Source organism: Pimephales promelas, chromosome 6, assembly GCF_988280905.1.
Source record: "Pimephales promelas chromosome 6, fPimPro1.hap1.1, whole genome shotgun sequence".
In the NCBI taxonomy this organism is placed as follows: Eukaryota; Metazoa; Chordata; class Actinopteri; order Cypriniformes; family Leuciscidae; genus Pimephales; species Pimephales promelas.
The window spans coordinates 16,865,911-16,885,247 of record NC_142774.1 but is presented as its reverse complement, the minus strand read 5'-3'; the positions used below and the strand labels follow the sequence as shown (position 1 = coordinate 16,885,247).

Below are 19,337 nucleotides of genomic sequence, written 5' to 3'. Positions count from 1 at the left end.
AACTTTTTACCTTTTACTCTCAAATTTATATTCAATTTAAATTAATTTAATTATAGAAAATGTGAGTTGGCAGCATCATTTTAAACTCATTCCATGTCAATTTTATTTTAGTTGGCATTTTTGTCACCAGTCAGTTCGACATTCATCAGCATACATCATCATCATCTTATCCATCCATCCATTGTCTGATGACTTCAAGTAACAACTTTGTCCATTTAAAGTGCAGTATCTTACATTAGCACTTGCCATAAGTGACATATAAAACCATAAGTGACATATTACTGTTTCTGTTTCAACTGTTTCAAAGAAAAACAATTAGTCAAGAAAAATGTTGAATACAGAAAAAAAAAATCCATTACAACTTAGAGAACAGAAAAAAAAAATGCATTACAACTTAGAGAACCCAATGAAAAATAAAATCAACACACATTTTTTTTAATTGTCCAATAACCAGTCTTTCATATAACTGATGTTTCCCACAGGGTTAGGCTCTCCATAACTGGACATGCTAGATGTACATTTTCTTTCAGTGCGCAGATCCAATTGCGGTTACGATGAACGGAGCAGGTTGCTGAGAACTTTGGGGGAGAAAATATTAAAATTGTTATCTACTTGGTGAAACTTTAAAAGCTGCATCAGAGGGCACGAAATCCATATAAAACAAACTATTATCTTTTAAGAAAATATGTCATAAATAAATAAATAAATAAAATACTTATTTTCTGAATACTTAATTTGAACAAAACTCTATAATTTAATACTGATGACTATATATATAAAAAAAATATTAAGTAGCACAACTGTTTCTTGTGCACCAAACCAGAATATTAGAATGTTTTCCAAAAGATTATGTGATCATTTCAACTTGAAAAAAAATAAAAATAAATAAATAATAAAATAAATAATTCTTACACTACCATAACAAAATTTGTGGTTGGTATCCATGTTAATTAATTGAAACAATCACAAATAACAAATAACTGTAATTCTGACCCCGCGGCATATATGTCGTGGGGTCAGAATTACATTTTCTTAAATTCGCTAGGTTAGCACTATCATGCTTACCTTGTGGTTCAGACTGAGTACCCATGTTTTTGCCACTCTCTGGATCCGCACCTGTAAGAAAATGTACTTTTAGCTTATCTCATGAAACAATTTTGAGTCCCAGTTTATATAAGGTATCTTTAACTACTATGTCCTAACATTTTAATTAATAATTTGATACAATCCACTTATTGAGTACATACATATTTTTACAAAGTAATATTTAAAAAAACATATAATTACAGTTGTAATTAATCTCTGTAATTACATCTACAATTACTCTGTTGACCTTTCCCTTAAACCTAACCACCAAACCTGTCCCTAAACTTACCCGTATCCCAGCTCAATAGCAGCAAAATTGTTTTGCAATACAACATCAACACAACTACTTCTTTTTTGATGGAAGGACATAGTAGCTAAAAACAACTAAGTCGATTTTATGGTATTTTGAAAATGCAGGCACTAAAAGTTCTGTTAACACCATTCACACTTGGACAAAAGACTGCTACTTGTGTTGTTAGCCTCTTTTCAGCACTCTCTCAAAAAAATGCGACTCTGGTGGGACTCGAACCCACAACCTTTGAATCACTTCTTCAAGTGTAGCCTAGAAGTCCAATGCGCTATCCATTGCGCCACAGAGCCACCTGTTGATGCAGTGAGGGCTTTTGTAATACAAGCGGAGCAGTTAAACTGAACGCCACGTCAAGCACCCAACCCCCACTTCCTCTACAAGAGCCTCTGTGTTTGTTGAGCTAAGCATGTACTGTGGCTTCCGAAAGCATTTATATATAATTGTGGAACAAGTTATTAAAAGAGGTCAAATAGTTTGAGTAAAAAAAAGTATGATTGTCAAGTTAAACAGCTTATTTGTGAAGTATTGTTCCTCTTCTCTTTTGAACAGCTTTGATAAGCAAGCAACATAAATCAAATCCAGGCTGGCTAGTGCTTGCATACGGATTCAGAATCTTGGATAAAGGTGTTGAACTCACCTCCTTGTATTTTGAAACACAGTTTCTTTTTCTGATAGGCAAAGTAACTTGAGGCCGCACCTAGCAGAGCAACACCCACAGAACTGATGATGGCAGCCATGGCTCCGCCTGTGGGATCAATTTAAAGGGACAGAACACAAGGACAAGGGCTAGTTTCAAATTGCTTCTGAAGTGTACAATACGTTATACATATATTTGTAATGGCTATATCAGTCATTAGCTGGAGCTTGATGGCAAAACTAACAAGACATGGGCATTTAACATAAGGACAAGCAAACTGTGATGTTTTTGCCACCAGGGGGTGCAACAGGAGTTTCCTATTCTCCACAGAACACTTGGCAAATGTTCCTGTACATATTGTTCTTCAACTTGACATGTGTAATATAAGCAATAACAACAAATGAAGTTTACAGCATGCATTCAAAATCATCCAATTGCTAAATAATAAGGTTTATTTAACTCTATTCAGACAGAAAGAGGAGGTTCATAACACTGCAAGTAAACTACGTATCTGACATTGTGCAATTTTGATTAGCCTAAATAAATTCGGAGTTGCTCCAATAAGTCATGAACTGTGTCATGACATTTGGTTTAAACATGCTGGGCGTTGCCTGCACACCCATTTTGTGTGTATATGCAAACCATGCATGCAGGAGTTCAACTGACTAAATTAATAGAGGTTTCCAAACTAATGTTTGAAGTTAACCTCCTAAATAATACTGTAGTTTCAGATCTAAAGCTATGCAGATTTACCTCCCTAAACTTTAGGCAGCTAGATAATATAAGAGCTTGAGTGTTCTTCGCACATGCTCAATACATTCTTACAATGCCATTGTTGGTGGGGTTTACCCTGTAAGATATGCTAGTCACTGCAGTTGTGCGAGACTATGATATGAATCAAACAGAGAGAATTCTCACATTTCACTTTATTAAAAGGAAAGAGAACACAAAAAGTTGCTATAATGCTTAAAAAAGAAAATAACCACTTCTGCAGAAAAGAAACCAGATAAACTTAAGAAAAGAAAAATGTGACCCTGAAATACTACAATTGAGAACCAATACGTCAAAATGGACACCAAACAATACCAATGTTAAAGGCATCTATCATGAGAAACAAAACCAGACAACATTGAAATATTCAATAGATTAACAGCCGTTAATGTAAACTACCATGCTCTTACAATAGGATGAATGCCTGCTATGTGGTAAATAAACATTACAAAAATGTGCGTGTGGATGGGGGAGGGGTCGTTTGGAGGGTCGCAACAATGCAGTAGAAGAACCAGTTTCAGTTCGCCAATAATAGTGAACAGTTCTTGAGTGCGTGTCTAAACAACTCTTTGTGCAATTGAAAGTTTCTAAATGTTCTTCATGGAACCATTGATGCCAATAAGATTTTTAAGAATCTATTTTTAGATGAAACATCAGTATCTGTGGTAAAAAAAAAAAATCCCTATAGCGCCTCTGCTCTCTTTGAGATTTAGGATGGCATAATCCCTGCATGTGCTAAAGCTTTCGGTTGTGACGCACACAATTTGCTAGTTTCAATCCTCTGGTACGTCAAGTTTTAGCCAAGAGAATTGTGCTACAATGTTTCAACCTCAAATGTTCTTTTTTCAAGAAAATAGACAATAAGATGGCTTCCATGAGCAGAGGAAAAGGAAGCAAACAATGGAATGCTCAGTATGGCCTCGGGGTTAATTCCATAAAACCGAGCAGATACGCCTTCTCAAACCCAGGCAAAACCAGTCGCAGATCTATTCATTGGCATAAAATGTAAAATTCATGAAAAAAAAGACCAGAAGTCATTGAGGATGTCCTAAGGAAACGGATAGCATCTATTGGAATTCACACCCCTCTTTTTGATCTAAAATAATAACTGTATCACTATTGTATTCTCTGACTATTTCACAATCAAAATCAATATAATTTATTCGTACGCGCTACCATATTCATAACAACCAACTATTAGAGACATCCACCAACAGATTTATTATATACACTGCTGTTCAAAAGTTTAGGGTCAGAGTCAGACTAAGGAAGCTTCTTATGCTCGCCGAGACTGCATTTGTTTGATAAAAAGTGCAGTAAAAACCATAATATTGGACAAACTTTTCTATTGTAACATTTCAAAATGTAATTTATTACTGTGATGCAAAGCTGAAAGTCCAACAGCCATAACTGCAGCATATTAGAAGGATTCTAAAGGATCATGATGATACTGGAGATTGATGTGGTGCTTAAGAAACATTTCTTAACACAGACTTATTGACCCCAAACTTTTTAATGGTAGTGTATATAGGCTTTTAATAATCCTTAGTTACCAACATAAAAAGTCAACCGTCAAACCAGTCAGCAATACAATACAATTAATTCCATATTGCCAAATTTTCAAAACCAATATGATTAATCTTGATCATGACCAAAATATGCATCTCATCAATAAACCATGACCACCAGCAGCCCCAGCCTTAAAACCAAACCATGTAAACAATGTTTAAAACCATTTCACCCCAACACAAGCAAAGAGGGTTACTACAACAAGACATTTAAAGCTCTGCCTTTTCCTCTGTTACATTCAGAAGTCCCCGAAACTGCTCTAGCAGGGGCTCTACTACTTGTAAAAACCCGGCAATCCAGACACTGAGGCCTTCTGGTATATTATCGCCTAGCATCTTGATAAGCTGGAGCCACTGCTGGTTTAGATCTGCAACAACAGGCAATCGAAGCACAGATTTAGGTCACAGCCAGAGGCAGAATGAACAGTCAAATCTATCAGTCTTCAGACACTTAAAGGCACTGCATATGATATTCACCACCCATTTACTATAACAACACAGAAGAAAACAATCACCTAGTGGAAAAACCTCAACATGTGCTGCGCACAATTGTTTTTGTCTGTTGGACCGCCCTGTCCTTATGAAAGAACTGTGTGACAGTTAGTCATCAGACTGCCACTGTTTCCATGGTCTCACTCAATATTTAGAGCGAAACATTTTAGCTTTTGTGGTCAGACTCATTCTTGAAAAAACTTGCTAACTCCACTGAGAAAGACAACACTGGCAAGTAAACAAAGCTTCTGTAAGGACAAACAGCTAGAAAATAGAGCATGAAAGAGCTGAAACAAAAACACCTCCCAGAGGCATGTCAGCTTTATATTTCAGTGGACAATTTATCCTTGGGTAAACTCCATAAAAGCCTTCATTTTGTGGCCGACAGTTTTTCCAAAACAATTACTGATAGATGTAACTTAAGGACTATTTAAATAAAATTAGTGAAAATAATATTTACCTTGAGGTTGATCAGAAGGGCCGCCTAATGAGAAAATAACATTCAAATTATCACCCAGCAAATGAAGACATATTAAATATGTAAATGTTTTGGTACAGTAGATAAAAACAAACAATTATGAACCAGAGGGTAAACATTTGGCATAATACGGAAATAAATACCACTTTGATCATCATAGCCAGGGTCTGCTCCTCCTCCTTTAACCAAAACCAAAAACCAGAGTCAGATTCACTTACAGCACTGACAGACTTCACAGACAGTACTAGTGTACATTTAGCTAGTTTTAGTTTATTTCAGTCACCTACCTTCAAAATTTAGTAACATATGCTACCAATTTTAGGTAATCATGATTGTATTTAGCAATTATATTAAGTCATAGAAACCCATGTGAAACTATGGAAGCTTGTTTTCAACACCAGATACAAAAAAAAAAAGATAATTGCGACTTTTTATCTCGCAATTCTGACCTTGGCTTGCATCATTTCAGAATTGTGCGATATAAACGATATAAATTCGAATTGTGAGATACAACTCGCAATTCTGAATAAAACAGTCATAACTCCCACTTGCGAGTTTATATCATTCATTTCTGAGAAAAGTCTGAATTGTAAGATACAAACTGGCTTTTTATTCTTTATTCAGAGGTGGAAACAAGCTTCCACAGGAAACCCTAGCAAAACACGCTGAATATAAAATAATATTTTTATTATAAATTTTTATGGCTACCTTGTTGGTTCTATTTTTCTCTAAAAAATGATCTAAAGTAACATATGGACAATAAGGAACATCTTTTATATTAACTTTTTATTTAGAAAATGACTAGTACTAAGTAATGGTTATATGATGTTTATTAGGAGATTTTTCATACAATTAAATTGGGTGACCTCTGTTTATTTAACTATGGATTTGATCTTCTGCTATGAACAGAAATGCAAACTTCAAATCAACTTACAGTCCTAAATCAAGCTGAAAAACTGATTTTAAAAAAAGGAGTAAAACTTGACACAAACCTCCAATTCGACCTTTATCGGGCGTGTATTCACCCCCGTCACTCACACCGAAAAGGTCTTTGTCATCAAAAGTTCCACCACCTATATTAAACATTAATGTAACATTTCACAAGAATAGCAGTTTAATGCACATAAGAATCTGATTGGGTTCAGAAATATTTCAGTTCCTCAGACTTTTTAAAGTGTTGATTTACCTAAACGAAATTATGTTTTTGAATAAAGACTGCTACCTTAAGTGTAGTGAATTTAAACAAATATTCAATTAATGTATTTTCGTTAAAAGAAGAAGAAAAAACAACAACAACATTATCATTAACTACATATGAAGAGTTCAGATGCAAAAGCCTCTAAATGCCATTTGAAATTTTCTTCTTTGATGATGATTTTTTATCAAACTTGTATATTTATGTTCAGTAATTTCACTTAAATAACAATTAATAGGTAATTATCATTGCCATTTAAGTGAAATCACTGAACTTAAATATACAAGCTTGACATAAATCATCATTAAAGAAGAAAATTTCAAATGGCATTTAGAGGCTTTTGCATCTGAACTCTTCATATATACTTATCTAAATAAGCAATTTTGCCCCTGATGCACATAATCTTTAATTGTAACAAAAGTCAAAATTTCAGTTTGTGGCTTTTTGTAATAATGTTAGTATAAAATTTATTTATAATCTAGCGTGTTTTTAAATGATGACAAATTCTCATTTAGAAGATAAGCGTTTTATTACTATGATTTTCTCGATATACACACTAAATAAATAAACAATTGATGACATAATTCTGCCCTTTTTGCCATCCAATCCAATTGGTCACTTGTAAACACATTTACTAATTTCTATATAGTAATAAAACACAGCACACTATATGGAATATGGAGTGATTCACATAGTGTAAATATGGAAGACCCTAACAGATGCAAACAATCATGGGTAGAAATAATTTTTGGACCTGTTTTTGCATGTACATACAGCAACTAGGTAGTGACCCTGAACCTAAACCTAACCAATGTTGTTACCTTATATTACCAGTACTTTCTAATGTAACTACACTGTGAGCACACGTACTGTAAAATAAAGTGTAACCCAAACATGTTGGCAGAAACATACCAGTTCCTCTCTCTTTGGGTGGGACAACAGGTTTTTTGGGATCAAGATCTGTAGAAATAGAAAAAGTATCTATGTTTAATACAAAAGAAGATATTTTGAAGAATGTTTTAAGGTGGGTGTGTGTTTTTTTAAAGAAAACCTATGGCATGATGTTACTCGTTGAATAGCACATTTAAAACAATCAGAACAGAAAAAAACTATTAGCAATTGTAATAGCCATAAAAGAGCTACATTTACCAGCTGAGTATCAATGAATATAGAGTGCCTCAAATGTAAACCGCATAAGCAATTGAAAATCTCTTAATAAAAATCAATAAATTATATACTGGGGGAAAAAGATTGTAAACGAGACAAAACCAGAATTTACAATGTCAGAGAAAGCAACATCATTTTTTTTTACCTGGATTAAATGCATCAGACAGATCAAATTCATCTGAAAATTAAATCATCATGTTATTTTTTTTGCATTGCATTAGTAGGTTGATTACTGTATAAAAACAACAGATTTAAAAACATAAAGATGTGTGTGTGTGTGTATATTTTACCTCCAGATGGATTCTTTTTATCTGCAAATACAATAACAAGAAACTACACATTAATTTGTATTAACACATTCATTTACAAACAAGTAATAAATCAACTTAAATTAGCTAATTAAAATAAACGCACAATGGGTTAGTTAAACAAACACTACTACATAAACTTTTAACTCTTTATTTTACAGTGTCATTGTTACAAATTCTACATGAACTTTCTAGTCACAGTAAATTCTGCATAATTGGGTTACAATTTATTTTAAAGGGCACCTATTATGCAAAATTCACTTTTACATGGTGTTTGAACATAAATGTGTGTTGGCAGTGTGTGAGCAAAACCACCCTAGAATGATAAAAATCCACACGGTGTTTTTTTTTTTACAATCTCAATAAATCATCTCCACTGTCTCAGAACGAGCTGTTCTAAGATTCAGCTCTTTGTGACGTAGAAAGTGAGAAAGGGGTTTGATTGACAGTGTGGTTGTGGCCTCGACCCCGCCCTCGGTGATCTGTACACCATTCTCCATTGTTTCAACGACAGCCGGTAATGTCTAGAATCATAAGTGTTCTGTTGTGGGATGGGATGTAATAATGACATACATCGTAGTTTTCACTTATTTCCGACACCTGAAAACACACTAAAACACAGTGGATGTATTGTATTGTATTATTGTATTAAGTGGCGCCTTTCCTTCGTAAGTAAGTTTATGTGAATAGTTTGAGTGAATCATTTTCTGACTGTTTTGTGAACGTCAATTGAAAGCAGGTCTTGCTTCAAAGTTAATCCTCAAGTGTGGATCGTCATCTACTGTTGCGATCCAACGACACCTCCAGTAACAGTAAGTGTATTTTATGATTTTTGAGCAAATAGTCTTTTCAGTCGATTGTCAGCCAATTCAACAACAAATGCATCTAAAGTTGTTGTCGTCGTAGGATGTCTGTGTATATAATTTAAACCTTGTTTGTATAGTGTGTAATGTTTGTAGTAGTGTTATATATATATATATATATATATATATATATTTTTTTTTAAGATATTGTATTAAAAACTGCATATATTTTCTTCCCATCTTCTCACATTTGCCACAGAAGCACCTGTATGACAAGTAATGTAAATAAATGCATAGTGTTTGTGTGTGTCTGTGTGTGTGTTTTGCACATCCATAATTGCAAAGGGGGCGCGATTACAACTCTATAAACATAAATGTATCAAATAACCATACCGAGACATCCTGGTCCATTCTCATTCGCGTTTATGAGTCTCTTCGTCATCTGGGTCTGATCAGAGACTATTTATATATTCCGATTCAAACATGTACGGCTGAATGACAGCGGGTCTCTCACTCTCATCCATTCTGCCTAGACCGACAGCCATAGGTATGCAAGTGACTCCCTCATCCAAAGGCAGGGCGGGGATATGCAGCTCATACATTTAAGGTAATATAGATAGACCAAAACAGCTCTTTTTAAAACAGGCCCCAAAAATGACATTTTAAAATGGTTATAATAAATTAACTAATAATTAGGTATTTTGTGCTGAAACTTCACAAATACATTCTGGGGACACCCGAGACCAATATTACATCTTGTAAAAGGGGGCATAATAGGTGCCCTTTAAGGTGTCCATGCTATATATACATTTAAGTACAGAGTAAAAAAAAAAAAAACTGTCACAAGGCTAGTCTGTGTTTCTGCCTAGTTTAATGCTTGTCACAGTCTAGTCTGTTTCTGTAAGGTTTCATGCATGTCACAAGTCTAGTCTGTTTCTGTATTGTTTCATGTTAAGTAGTTCCCCATTATGTTTATTAGTCTGTCACAAGTGTTTCCTATTAGCCACACCCTCTTGTTATGCTGCGTTCCAGGCAGGTTTTTGAGCACGTAAATCACGACTTCAAACCACGACTTACGACATTGTAGCATTCCAGGTCATTCACGCCAAACTACCTAGATGTAAACAAACCAACATGGCGGACCTATACGGGGCTCACGCGCATTTGTAATAATTTCTAACGCCAAAGGTGCTTACTCCTTGTTTATTTGTGGGAAACTGAGGAGGAAAAATAGCGCATGAGGCAAGATAAGCTGTTATACCTCTTATTTTACTTTATTTGTATATTTGGAAATGTATTTGGTATTAATTTATCCCTGCACTCAATGGACTAAAAAGTAGTTGACGTTATATTGTCCTAAAGTGTATTCCGCCTGCAGAAACACTGCATCAGTAGGGGCTGTCATTGGTTCGCGGGCTATGTGACGTCAGAACTCGTAACTGGGAGTACATCGGTCAAGTACGAGTTCACCGGTGGGAAGTCACGGGTTTGACTGCCGTTCCATTGCACTTTCACGGGTATAAGGTTGGAAAAACACCAGTTACAGGTTGCCTGGAACGCGGCATTAGTCTAGTTCAGTCTTTGTGGGTCCTTAATGTTGTTTGCTGGTTTTACTGTTCCTGATTCCTGTTTCTTGATTCTTGAGTATGTCTTTGTATAGTTTGAGTGGTATAAATAAAGTCAATCTGCAAATGGATCCTACTACCTCGTCTGCTTCAACCTCACGTGACAAAAACTACATGTACTTGCTATAGGATTAGGGTTAGGAATAGGGGTTGGTTTAGGGTTAGTTGAATATAATTATGCATTATTTATTGTTATTACTACAGTTATAACACGTAACGTGTGACATTTGTGATAACCCTTACTTATTAGTATTAGAGTATAGTAGTTAAAATAAAGTGTTACCCATAATTGCATGCAACCCTAAACCAAACTAATACTAACCCTAGTAGGTACAGTACATGTTATTCATTAATATTACAAGTTTAATTATACTGTAACAACGAGATCTCAGAAGAACTCAACCTTTTTAAATTCAAGACCCCACCACCACTCACTTTTCCTACCCAACAAAATATTTTAGATCTTGGTAAAGCTAGAAAGACTCATAATATGTATATTCAAAATATCTTGATTTTTTGTTGTTGTTGTTTTAGCCTCTTTCTAAATATGATCAAGTAATTTTGAGGGCCCCCACTGTCTAACAATAAAGTGTAACCCATGAACTTTATACATAAAATTACATTAACACCCCAGCATAATGATTTCTTACCGTCTCCTGATTTGGGTGGGACCACAGCAGGTTTTTTGGGGTCTGTGTACAATAAACAATGATCATAAAGACATATTTTACTTTGAGTTTAGGTTTATTTAAATACAGTAACCGAAACAAGACAAAGAATTCACTGAATTCCAAATCAAAGAAGTTCACACAGAAACGCAATTTGATAAGTCGAGTCAGTCTTACCTGAATCGAAGGCATCTAACAGATCAAATCCTAGAAGAGCAAGGCAAAACTATTAATTAGGTAGGCCTAGCACTCATGTTAGTCATTGTGTGCTTTAAATGGTCCATACAACTGTAAAATTATGTAAATTCCATTGCTATATGCAAAACAAACACACAAAAAATGACCATTACCTTGATCTGGGTTTTTGGGTGGGTCTGGTTTCACCGCTGGTTTCACCGTTGGTTTTGCAGGAGCTTAAGATCATAATATTGTTAATTGTTTGAAAGTACAATATGAGTGACATAACGGAATAGTTAAGATATAAACAAGGATGGAAGTATGGTATTCCACATTTGATTCAAAAATTACTTTATCCAGTCCACCATATTTTTTTACGCAAGAGTGTGTGCGGCCATTTGTAAATTGAATGTGCCTGGCTTACAGTGTAATCCGCTTCCAGTTATTTTTTGCTGTAGCCTACAAAAAAAGCTTGCAATGCTGCTTGAAATTGCAAACTGGTATTTCTTACCCTATTATTTTAATGTATTGTCATAATTATAGACACATTGATTAATAGCGCAAATAGTTTAACCAATTGCCGCACTTTATTCTTCTCGTTATATCCTTACAGCGGCTAATGCTTCAAGTCTCGCACATTCACAGAATAGCTTGCTTCCACGTTAAAAAAATAAGGTGGACACAAGCTTCATAATAAGGACTGCAGGATGGCCGGGGCCAGCGTGAAAGACGCTTGGTGATGGAATTGTCACATGGCTGATCGGGCCAGTGCTACGTGCGAAAGGTTATCATTTGCACAGGTTTTCAAGTTCTGTCAATTTAAACATTCATGTGATTTTGAACCATGAATATTCAAGCCCAAGAAGATGTGAAAAAGAACTCCATTCAGTACTCGCGCTCTGTTTTCTGTGCGCCCCCTACCAGTATTAACATTAGTGGCATCTTACTCACAGAAGCCATTTGCTCACAGAGGATGACCACTGTGCCACTGAAACTTGTGAGAGCCACTGATATTGTTGCAGAACATGTCGCCGTATGTTGTGGCACCTTCCTGAAGTGACTGACACATGAGTCGAGCAGCTATACTGACGTAGTTGTGACAAAATCCTAAATATTTAGTGATTTAAAAATATATATCAATTAAATATATTTACAAATCTGTAATTTTTTCAAACATGTATTTAGTTTGTTAAATAATACCAGTAGGCCTACTACTTGTGTGTATGTTGTAGATCACATTCTAGGAAACACACAGAATAAATTGATCAGAGGTCACTACGAATAGGCTACAGCATTAACAGTCGCATGTTACTTTAAACTAGGGCTGTGCAAAAATTAATTGCGATTAATCGCATCCAAAATAAAAGTCTGTGTTTACATAATATATTTGTGTGCTTATACAATTATTTTGTATATATAAATACACACACATGCATGTATATATTTCAGAAAATGTGTTATTCATATATAAAATATTTATATTTATATAATATAGATTATGTATATATATATATTTACATATTTATATTTATATATATATATATATATACACACACACACAGAATTTAAGCGCAAATAATTCTTAACTATATACATGCATGCATAGGTATTTACATATACAAAATAATTATATACAGCACACACAAATATATTATGTAAACGCAGACTTTTATTTTGGAAGCGATTAATCGCAATTAATTTTTGCAGAGCCCTACTTTAAACCTTTATTTTTGCATGACGCTTGTACACACTGGTCTCAGTATTATAAGTGTAGAATAGGCCAGATAAACCAATGAGAGTTGAGGGAGATCCAGGGGTATTTTTTGTGAGTTAGACAGTAGCAAACGAAAACAAGAAATATTCGGTCATACTTTAGATTAGGGTCAAATTCTCACATTAACTACGACTTTTGCCTCATACTCCTAATTACTGCTTATTAATAATTATTAAGGAAGTTGTTAAGTTTAGGTATTGGGTAGGATTAGTGATGTAGAATATGGCAATTCAGAATAAGGCATGAATATGTGCTTTATAATACACTTTTAAGCAACAGGTTAATAATGAGAATTTAACCTTAAACAAGTATTACCTGATATTCATTTAAAGAAATAAAGATAGGCCTATAATTTAATATGTGGTTAGTGACTTTAATATTCTACAGTTATTTTTATGGAATTATGTAATACATTTTTGGTTGAGCTATCCCTTTATTGTTAATACCGCCTCTCTGGGTTCATAAAAAAGAGATCGTGAGTACTGAATTGATTTCTCTTTTGATTTTCTCTTTTTTAGAATACAATATAATACAAAGGTTAAAACAACAACAAAACTTTATTTATTTATTTATTTATTTTTTGGTGGGGCCAGTGACCATTTTAACCCCAATTTGGTAAGAAAAAAATTTATATATTATATTATAATATTTACATTTTATATGTTTACTTTGCATTACAAATATTTAACAAACAAAAATAGGCATGCATAAAATGACCATATATAGTGAATATAGAGTACTTACAATCATCATCATCAAAAGCAGCAGACAGGTCAAAATCTGCAAGAAAACAGATATTTTAATATTTTGTTAGAAACCATCTCTAGTGGTTTATGGCCAGTTTAATCCCATTCAAAATAATCAAATATTTTAACTGAAACTAAGAATAAAAAAAAAAAAATTGGATGCTGCAAATAGACTTGTCAATAGAAGATGAATCCAGCCAATTCAACAGAACTCATTTGATTCACTGAGGCAATGTATATTTTATCTCAGCATTAGACATTTACTCCAAACACAGCAAAATGCTCATTAAAATAACATTTCAGAAAGAGGTCATAAATTAAATTTCAGAAAGAGTTCATTAGCATTTCAAATTGTTAAATTTGATCAAATAGAAAGAAACCAATGAGCCAGATTGAAGTTGATTTGTGCAATTTACTTGTGGCTCCACATCTCGGTGCAAAACCCATATAATGATGCACAATGAACTCAAGTCAAGTAACTCAAATGAGTTAAAGTAATCGTTTTCACGCAAGCATCTGCCTATTAGCACTGTAGGAAGTAATTTTAAAGTGTTCCAACAAGTTAGTAACAAGACACAGCTGTTGTATTGTAGAAAGCATCTAATCCCTTTCCTCTTGCATGACCCCCAAATAGGAAAACTCAAAAAACTAAAACCACGGGTGTGAGAAAGATATAACCAACTTAATAAACCAGTCTCATTCATAGAGGGTAAAAGTAGCCTGGATGCCAGCCCGAACTCCGCCCACAACATTTTTTGGACGGGAAGTTCGGTCTGGACTCGATCCATTGAGGAGAAATTATGATCGGTTCAGAAATCATCGGGCCAATCAAATTGCCAGGGCGGGCTTTATACGATGATTGACAGGTGGTCTTCAGTAACACAATCCTCACGTCATCAAAGTGCGCTTGTCAAAGATGACTGCAGCTGGATAATTGAGATGTATCCACAAGTTTCCGAGGGGCGCTCCTGTAAAAAATAAAGTGGGTGAAACTTCCGGTGACGCGGCGGAATAGCATTCCAATGGTATTTTGTGTGTTAGTTAGCGAAGAGGCTAGCTGTTTTTCTGAGAATTATTTTACTATTTAAAGACGCAAATCTTTATGAAAGATGTCGTTACGGAGCTCATGGACAACATGTGCTGTTCGCGGTTGTATGCATAACCGGACTAAACTAGTTCAGTGGCTTAAACGTGATTGTTTTGAACATAAGCTGAAAACGAAATCAGAGTGATTTCTAGGGCTGTATTCAACCAAAGAAATCCTTAGTCGACCAAAGTCGAGTCCTGCTCGACGATTAGTCGACTAAAAAAAAAAAAAAAAAAAACGTGATATTTTGATTAAACATTTTTTAAACAATTGTCATTGAGCATTTATAAAACAACAACGAAAAAACATCACAAATAAATAAAACTATAATAATAATATAATTCTTTGAAAATTAAGTGATTTTTTAACTGCAAAAAGTGAAGAGCTCTGTCCTAGGTCTATAGTACAGTCCCAATCGCGCACCTGACCACACCACACGCTGCAAAAAATATAACTGCTATCTGCCACATAATGAAAAATCCCAACAAAAGCTCTCGTTTATACAGGCTTTATATTCTTCTTTACTTTCAAAGCTATGGGTTAACTTTAGTCCTGAAGATCAAGGCGTTTTAAACAACACTCAAAAAAACCCAAATAACTTAAAAACAATCCTATAATAGGCTGTACCGCGTATAGGTTTATTTTCGTTTTGTTGCATTATTTAGGCTATTTTCAAATGCGTCAAGTGTACAAATAAAAACGAAAACATTAAGAAAACACAATCTATTGAGTCAGCATGATATAGCCGTTAAAAGGCTGCTCACGTCTTTTGCGCGCTCAAGTTCGATTTTAAATGTAGGCGCGCGACTTGCGCGCTCATAATGGCAACGCGATCGCCTCCCTCCACAGTCTTGTCGTCTTTGTTTTAAAATGCAGCCAGACAAAAGATTTATATTTCCTGGACATTTTGTCGACTAAAGCCAAAACAAGCAGCGTTCTAACAGAATGAATACAGCATCCCTTACCGAGCGCGAGCAGCAGCGCAGCCAGCCACAGGTGCGGTTCCCGAGTGTATTATGTGTGTGCGCTAAACTGTGGCGCAGTTACAAAAATAGCCTAAATTAAAGCATTTTAAAGTTGGGGACAAAACATAGGCTAATTATATTTAGAATACAGTAATAAATAACTGATTATAAATGAATAAATATCAAGGAGTAAGTCATTGAAAAATTCCTTCTATTGGTAAAAAAAAAAAAAAAAAAAATGCAACTGGTCGACCAATAAGAATGTCAGTCGACCACGACGGCATCGACCGATTAGTCGACTAAACGACTAAAGTTGACAGCCCTAGTGATTTCGACTGTAGTTCGACTGTAGCCAACGACTGTAGTTTCCATCACCTCCCAAAAGACGACGAATCTTCCTGTGTACATTTGTTTAAATTCTTAATATTCTATAAACTCTATCAGCATGTGTTTGGCTGTTCGCTACTGATGTTACACCCTTCAGACAGAATACCACTGTTAACCAAATGTGCCAGTTAATGTATTCCAGTAGCACATTCATTTATAATTTTGAATAAACTCCGACCAAAGCACAATGACTAAGTGTGTATTTTTATTTTAATTGTTTGTCAGCTCACACAACTGTCTGTCACCATGCCTTGATGAGTATTGATTATTAATAATGTTATTATAATACTCCCAATCAACTACTGCGGAGGGTAAAGTTACTGTTATACCCTTTTGAATTTCGTTGAGGTTGTGTTCCCACATCGTTAGCTAGTTTGGATCGCTATAACTTGAATGACTGTCAACTGTTGATTGAACGAGTGTCAAGCATGTCAAATCGTGCTTTGTTTACTTCCTACCGGAAGTCGCGCCCACTTTTGACGCAAGGCCTCATGGGGCGTAGGAAACTTGTGGATAGATTCTGCTGTCGCGTCTTATTTGTCGATCGGAAAGATATTTTTGGCGTCCTTCCGACATGATTTGGGAAAAGTGCAACTTATCAGCTGGCTCTGACGGTCGTTAAGAAGATGGGACGTAATGAAAAGCTTGTGGTCGTTGTGGTTTCTCCTTTGGTGGCACTCATGGGGAAGTAAGTAAAAGAAGTAACACTCGTTATTTAACTTTTAAAATAAATAAAGTAGGCTACGTTCTGTATTTGAAAACTGCGCTATGCAAAGTAGTTGACTTATGCGTTGCTCTGATTGGTTGTAGGTCTACCGACTATCCAATTGAGTGCAGAGGTTTTTTTTTTTTTGTCCTGGTTCGGTTACGACACGCCTCATAATCAAAGCCCAATGGAGGAGTTTCAGACTCATATTCTTTCTTGAATATGAGTATGACGAAGTCAGGCTAGGGTAAAAGTGCTGATCGAGAAAAATGATTGGAATTTGACAGTTTGATTTTACATTTCCCCACCCAAATATATACACTGGATTCAGTGGATTGTATACTATATTTGTGTGTTGTACTGGATTCACATTGTGAGTAAAAACCCTCCCATCTCTTAGCATACACAGCAAAACTAAACATAATTTTTGTAAAATATATGAAAAAAAAAAAAAGATGTACACTGCACAACACGTGTTTGCCACATGCCACACTCTATCAGAGACGGCATCCTGTGGCTTTATGTTGCTATGGTGATGTATTGTTTTCATTATGGTCTATGGCACAACCCATGACTGGTGGTTGAGTCAGACCTGAAACCAGAGATACTTTCATCTGGGTAGATGTTTATGCACTTAACTTCTATTGCATAAAACATACATTTGGGAAGAACTACATTTGAAATTCAGGAAGATTAATAGACTCAATGCTTCCACCACAAGGAAGTATGGGTCAACATCATGGGATCAAGTATTTTTAGAGCACTGTGATCAAGGCAACTTAATGCTGAAAAAGAAGTGTGCTGTGGTAGAAAAGGGGTTTTTCTATGACCTAAGATGTTATCTACTCGCGTGCAGCTATGGGAAAGATACCAAAAAATGTTTTTAAGTGGTTATTTTTATGTTTTATCATTGACAATGTTGAGAATAAATGTATTGCCATTCATAAACTTGCAAAAAACAACAACAACAACAACAAAAATTTAAATTAATGGAATAGCATTACATGGCAGATCGCACCTGTCCCAGCCAGCAAAACAGTGTCGGTCCAGATCCGGCCCACATGGGTATCACACATACCAGATGAGGGTGACACTATGTTGCTGTTTGGGATGCATCTTCCAGTAACAAGCACTGTTAGTGTATGATTTACTGTATTTAAAGTTCGAACAAAATACTTAAATGACAAGACAGTGTATGGTTTATAAAGTTTGTTTCATTATTAAAAATTTAACATTTTGCCCCTCTGTGAGGCAAAGGGGAACTATACAGCGAACTATTTTAATTAGCATGTAAACTCTGCTTTTCAATGCGTTGCAGCTAAATTACTGACATAAAACATATGAAGTTGGGAATAAATATTATAAAATTGAAATTGGGAAGATCAATAATCTCAGCCTCTGTAGCTCTGCTTTAATTTTTGCACATGCTTTTAAAAATATGAAGTTATGTTACCAAAACAATCTTTGTATGTTGGTTCTCCAGCCATTTTCCCCACAGGCTGGTGAGTCATGCATGTGTGTGGAAAAAAAATGTACCCATGTTCTTTGGCACTTCAAAAACATTCAACCCACTTTTTCCGTATAATCATTCTGAGTAAATAACTGGGCTATAGACTACCAGAACACTAATTTTAACTCCTCGCTTCAAATATAATTTAAGAGCGATTTAGACAAGTGACGACGTAGTTTATATGCAGCAGGGCGTTTAAGAAGAGGCAAAAAGCGACGACTCTTTTCGTTGTTATTTTATAGACCTACGCCCCCAGTTCAAGAAATGTAACGAGCGTTGTTACCAAAACAAAATAATAACAGTTAAGAAGATAGACCATACCTTGTGCTCTCGTTGCCGCAAGACTTGCAAAAATAAGTAAAATCCACGTGTATGAAGTCATCTTGCTTTGAAAATATGTCAAATTTAAAAGAACGCTAATGTTTTTTTTTTCCTTGACCCGGCTTACAAGACTTCAATCGCACTAGAAGTTCTGGAAATGAAAGTTCGGTGGTAACTTATGTTACCCACCCCTCTGAGTGATAGAAGCGCGGACCAATTGCTATTCAACAGTGTGGCTCTCTATGTAGTCTAATTAGAGTGATGATTCAAAACATCGACACGCCCTCGACACAGAGCTTGATTTAGTCCGAAATCGTATTACGGCCGGAAGAAGGACAGTTTTTATTATAAAAGCTTATTTATTTTTTTAGCAGCTATATGATGCAGCATCTTTATTGTAGAATTATCTGCGGAATGAGAAACGTTGTGTTATGATTTCTGCCACAAAAGTGAACGCGCACGGGTTTACAATAGGATGGGCTAGGCCTACCATATTTTTTAGAAATAATTAATCTCATCCGTTTTTATTGTTTTGCTCAAAAATCATTGGACATGC

The 19,337-nt window shown here is 35.2% G+C and overlaps 1 protein-coding gene and 1 non-coding gene across 3 annotated transcripts; both read right to left on the bottom strand.

Annotated features, from left to right (window-relative positions):
- Positions 1-78: 78 nt before the first annotated feature.
- Positions 79-19,026, bottom strand: cd99 (CD99 molecule). 2 transcript variants are annotated; one of them, XM_039649511.2, is made up of 14 exons: positions 18,782-19,018; positions 13,804-13,839; positions 11,459-11,521; positions 11,286-11,315; positions 11,091-11,132; positions 7,995-8,015; positions 7,850-7,882; positions 7,450-7,497; positions 6,335-6,415; positions 5,486-5,521; positions 5,325-5,348; positions 2,034-2,141; positions 1,066-1,116; positions 79-578 (listed from the first exon to the last, which is right to left on the bottom strand). In XM_039649511.2, exons 1-14 carry the CDS (start codon positions 18,840-18,842, stop codon positions 550-552), a joined length of 663 nt encoding a protein of 220 aa, XP_039505445.2. In that variant the 5' UTR covers positions 18,843-19,018; the 3' UTR covers positions 79-549. The 2 variants fall into 2 exon arrangements, with proteins under 2 accessions (XP_039505445.2, XP_039505446.2); XM_039649512.2 differs by lacking the exons at positions 79-578; positions 1,066-1,116; positions 2,034-2,141 and adding an exon at positions 2,942-4,740 and having other exon boundaries at positions 18,782-19,026.
- Positions 1,595-1,686, bottom strand: trnar-ucu (transfer RNA arginine (anticodon UCU)). Its single transcript is given in 2 exon segments — positions 1,595-1,630; positions 1,650-1,686. It is a non-coding gene; the product is annotated as a tRNA-Arg (tRNA).
- Positions 19,027-19,337: the final 311 nt, after the last annotated feature.

Bases quoted from the DNA above. Each gene is read 5' to 3' on its own strand.
- cd99 (XM_039649511.2), bottom strand. From the start codon at position 18,842: ATGACTTCATACACGTGGATTTTACTTATTTTTGCAAGTCTTGCGGCA. The intron at 7,883-7,994 runs GTAAAATATACA...TTTAATTTTCAG, and splicing joins TAAAAAGAATCCATCTGGAG to ATGAATTTGATCTGTCTGAT. The intron at 1,117-2,033 runs GTGAGTTCAACA...ATTTTCTTACAG, and splicing joins GTGTTTCAAAATACAAGGAG to GTGCGGATCCAGAGAGTGGC.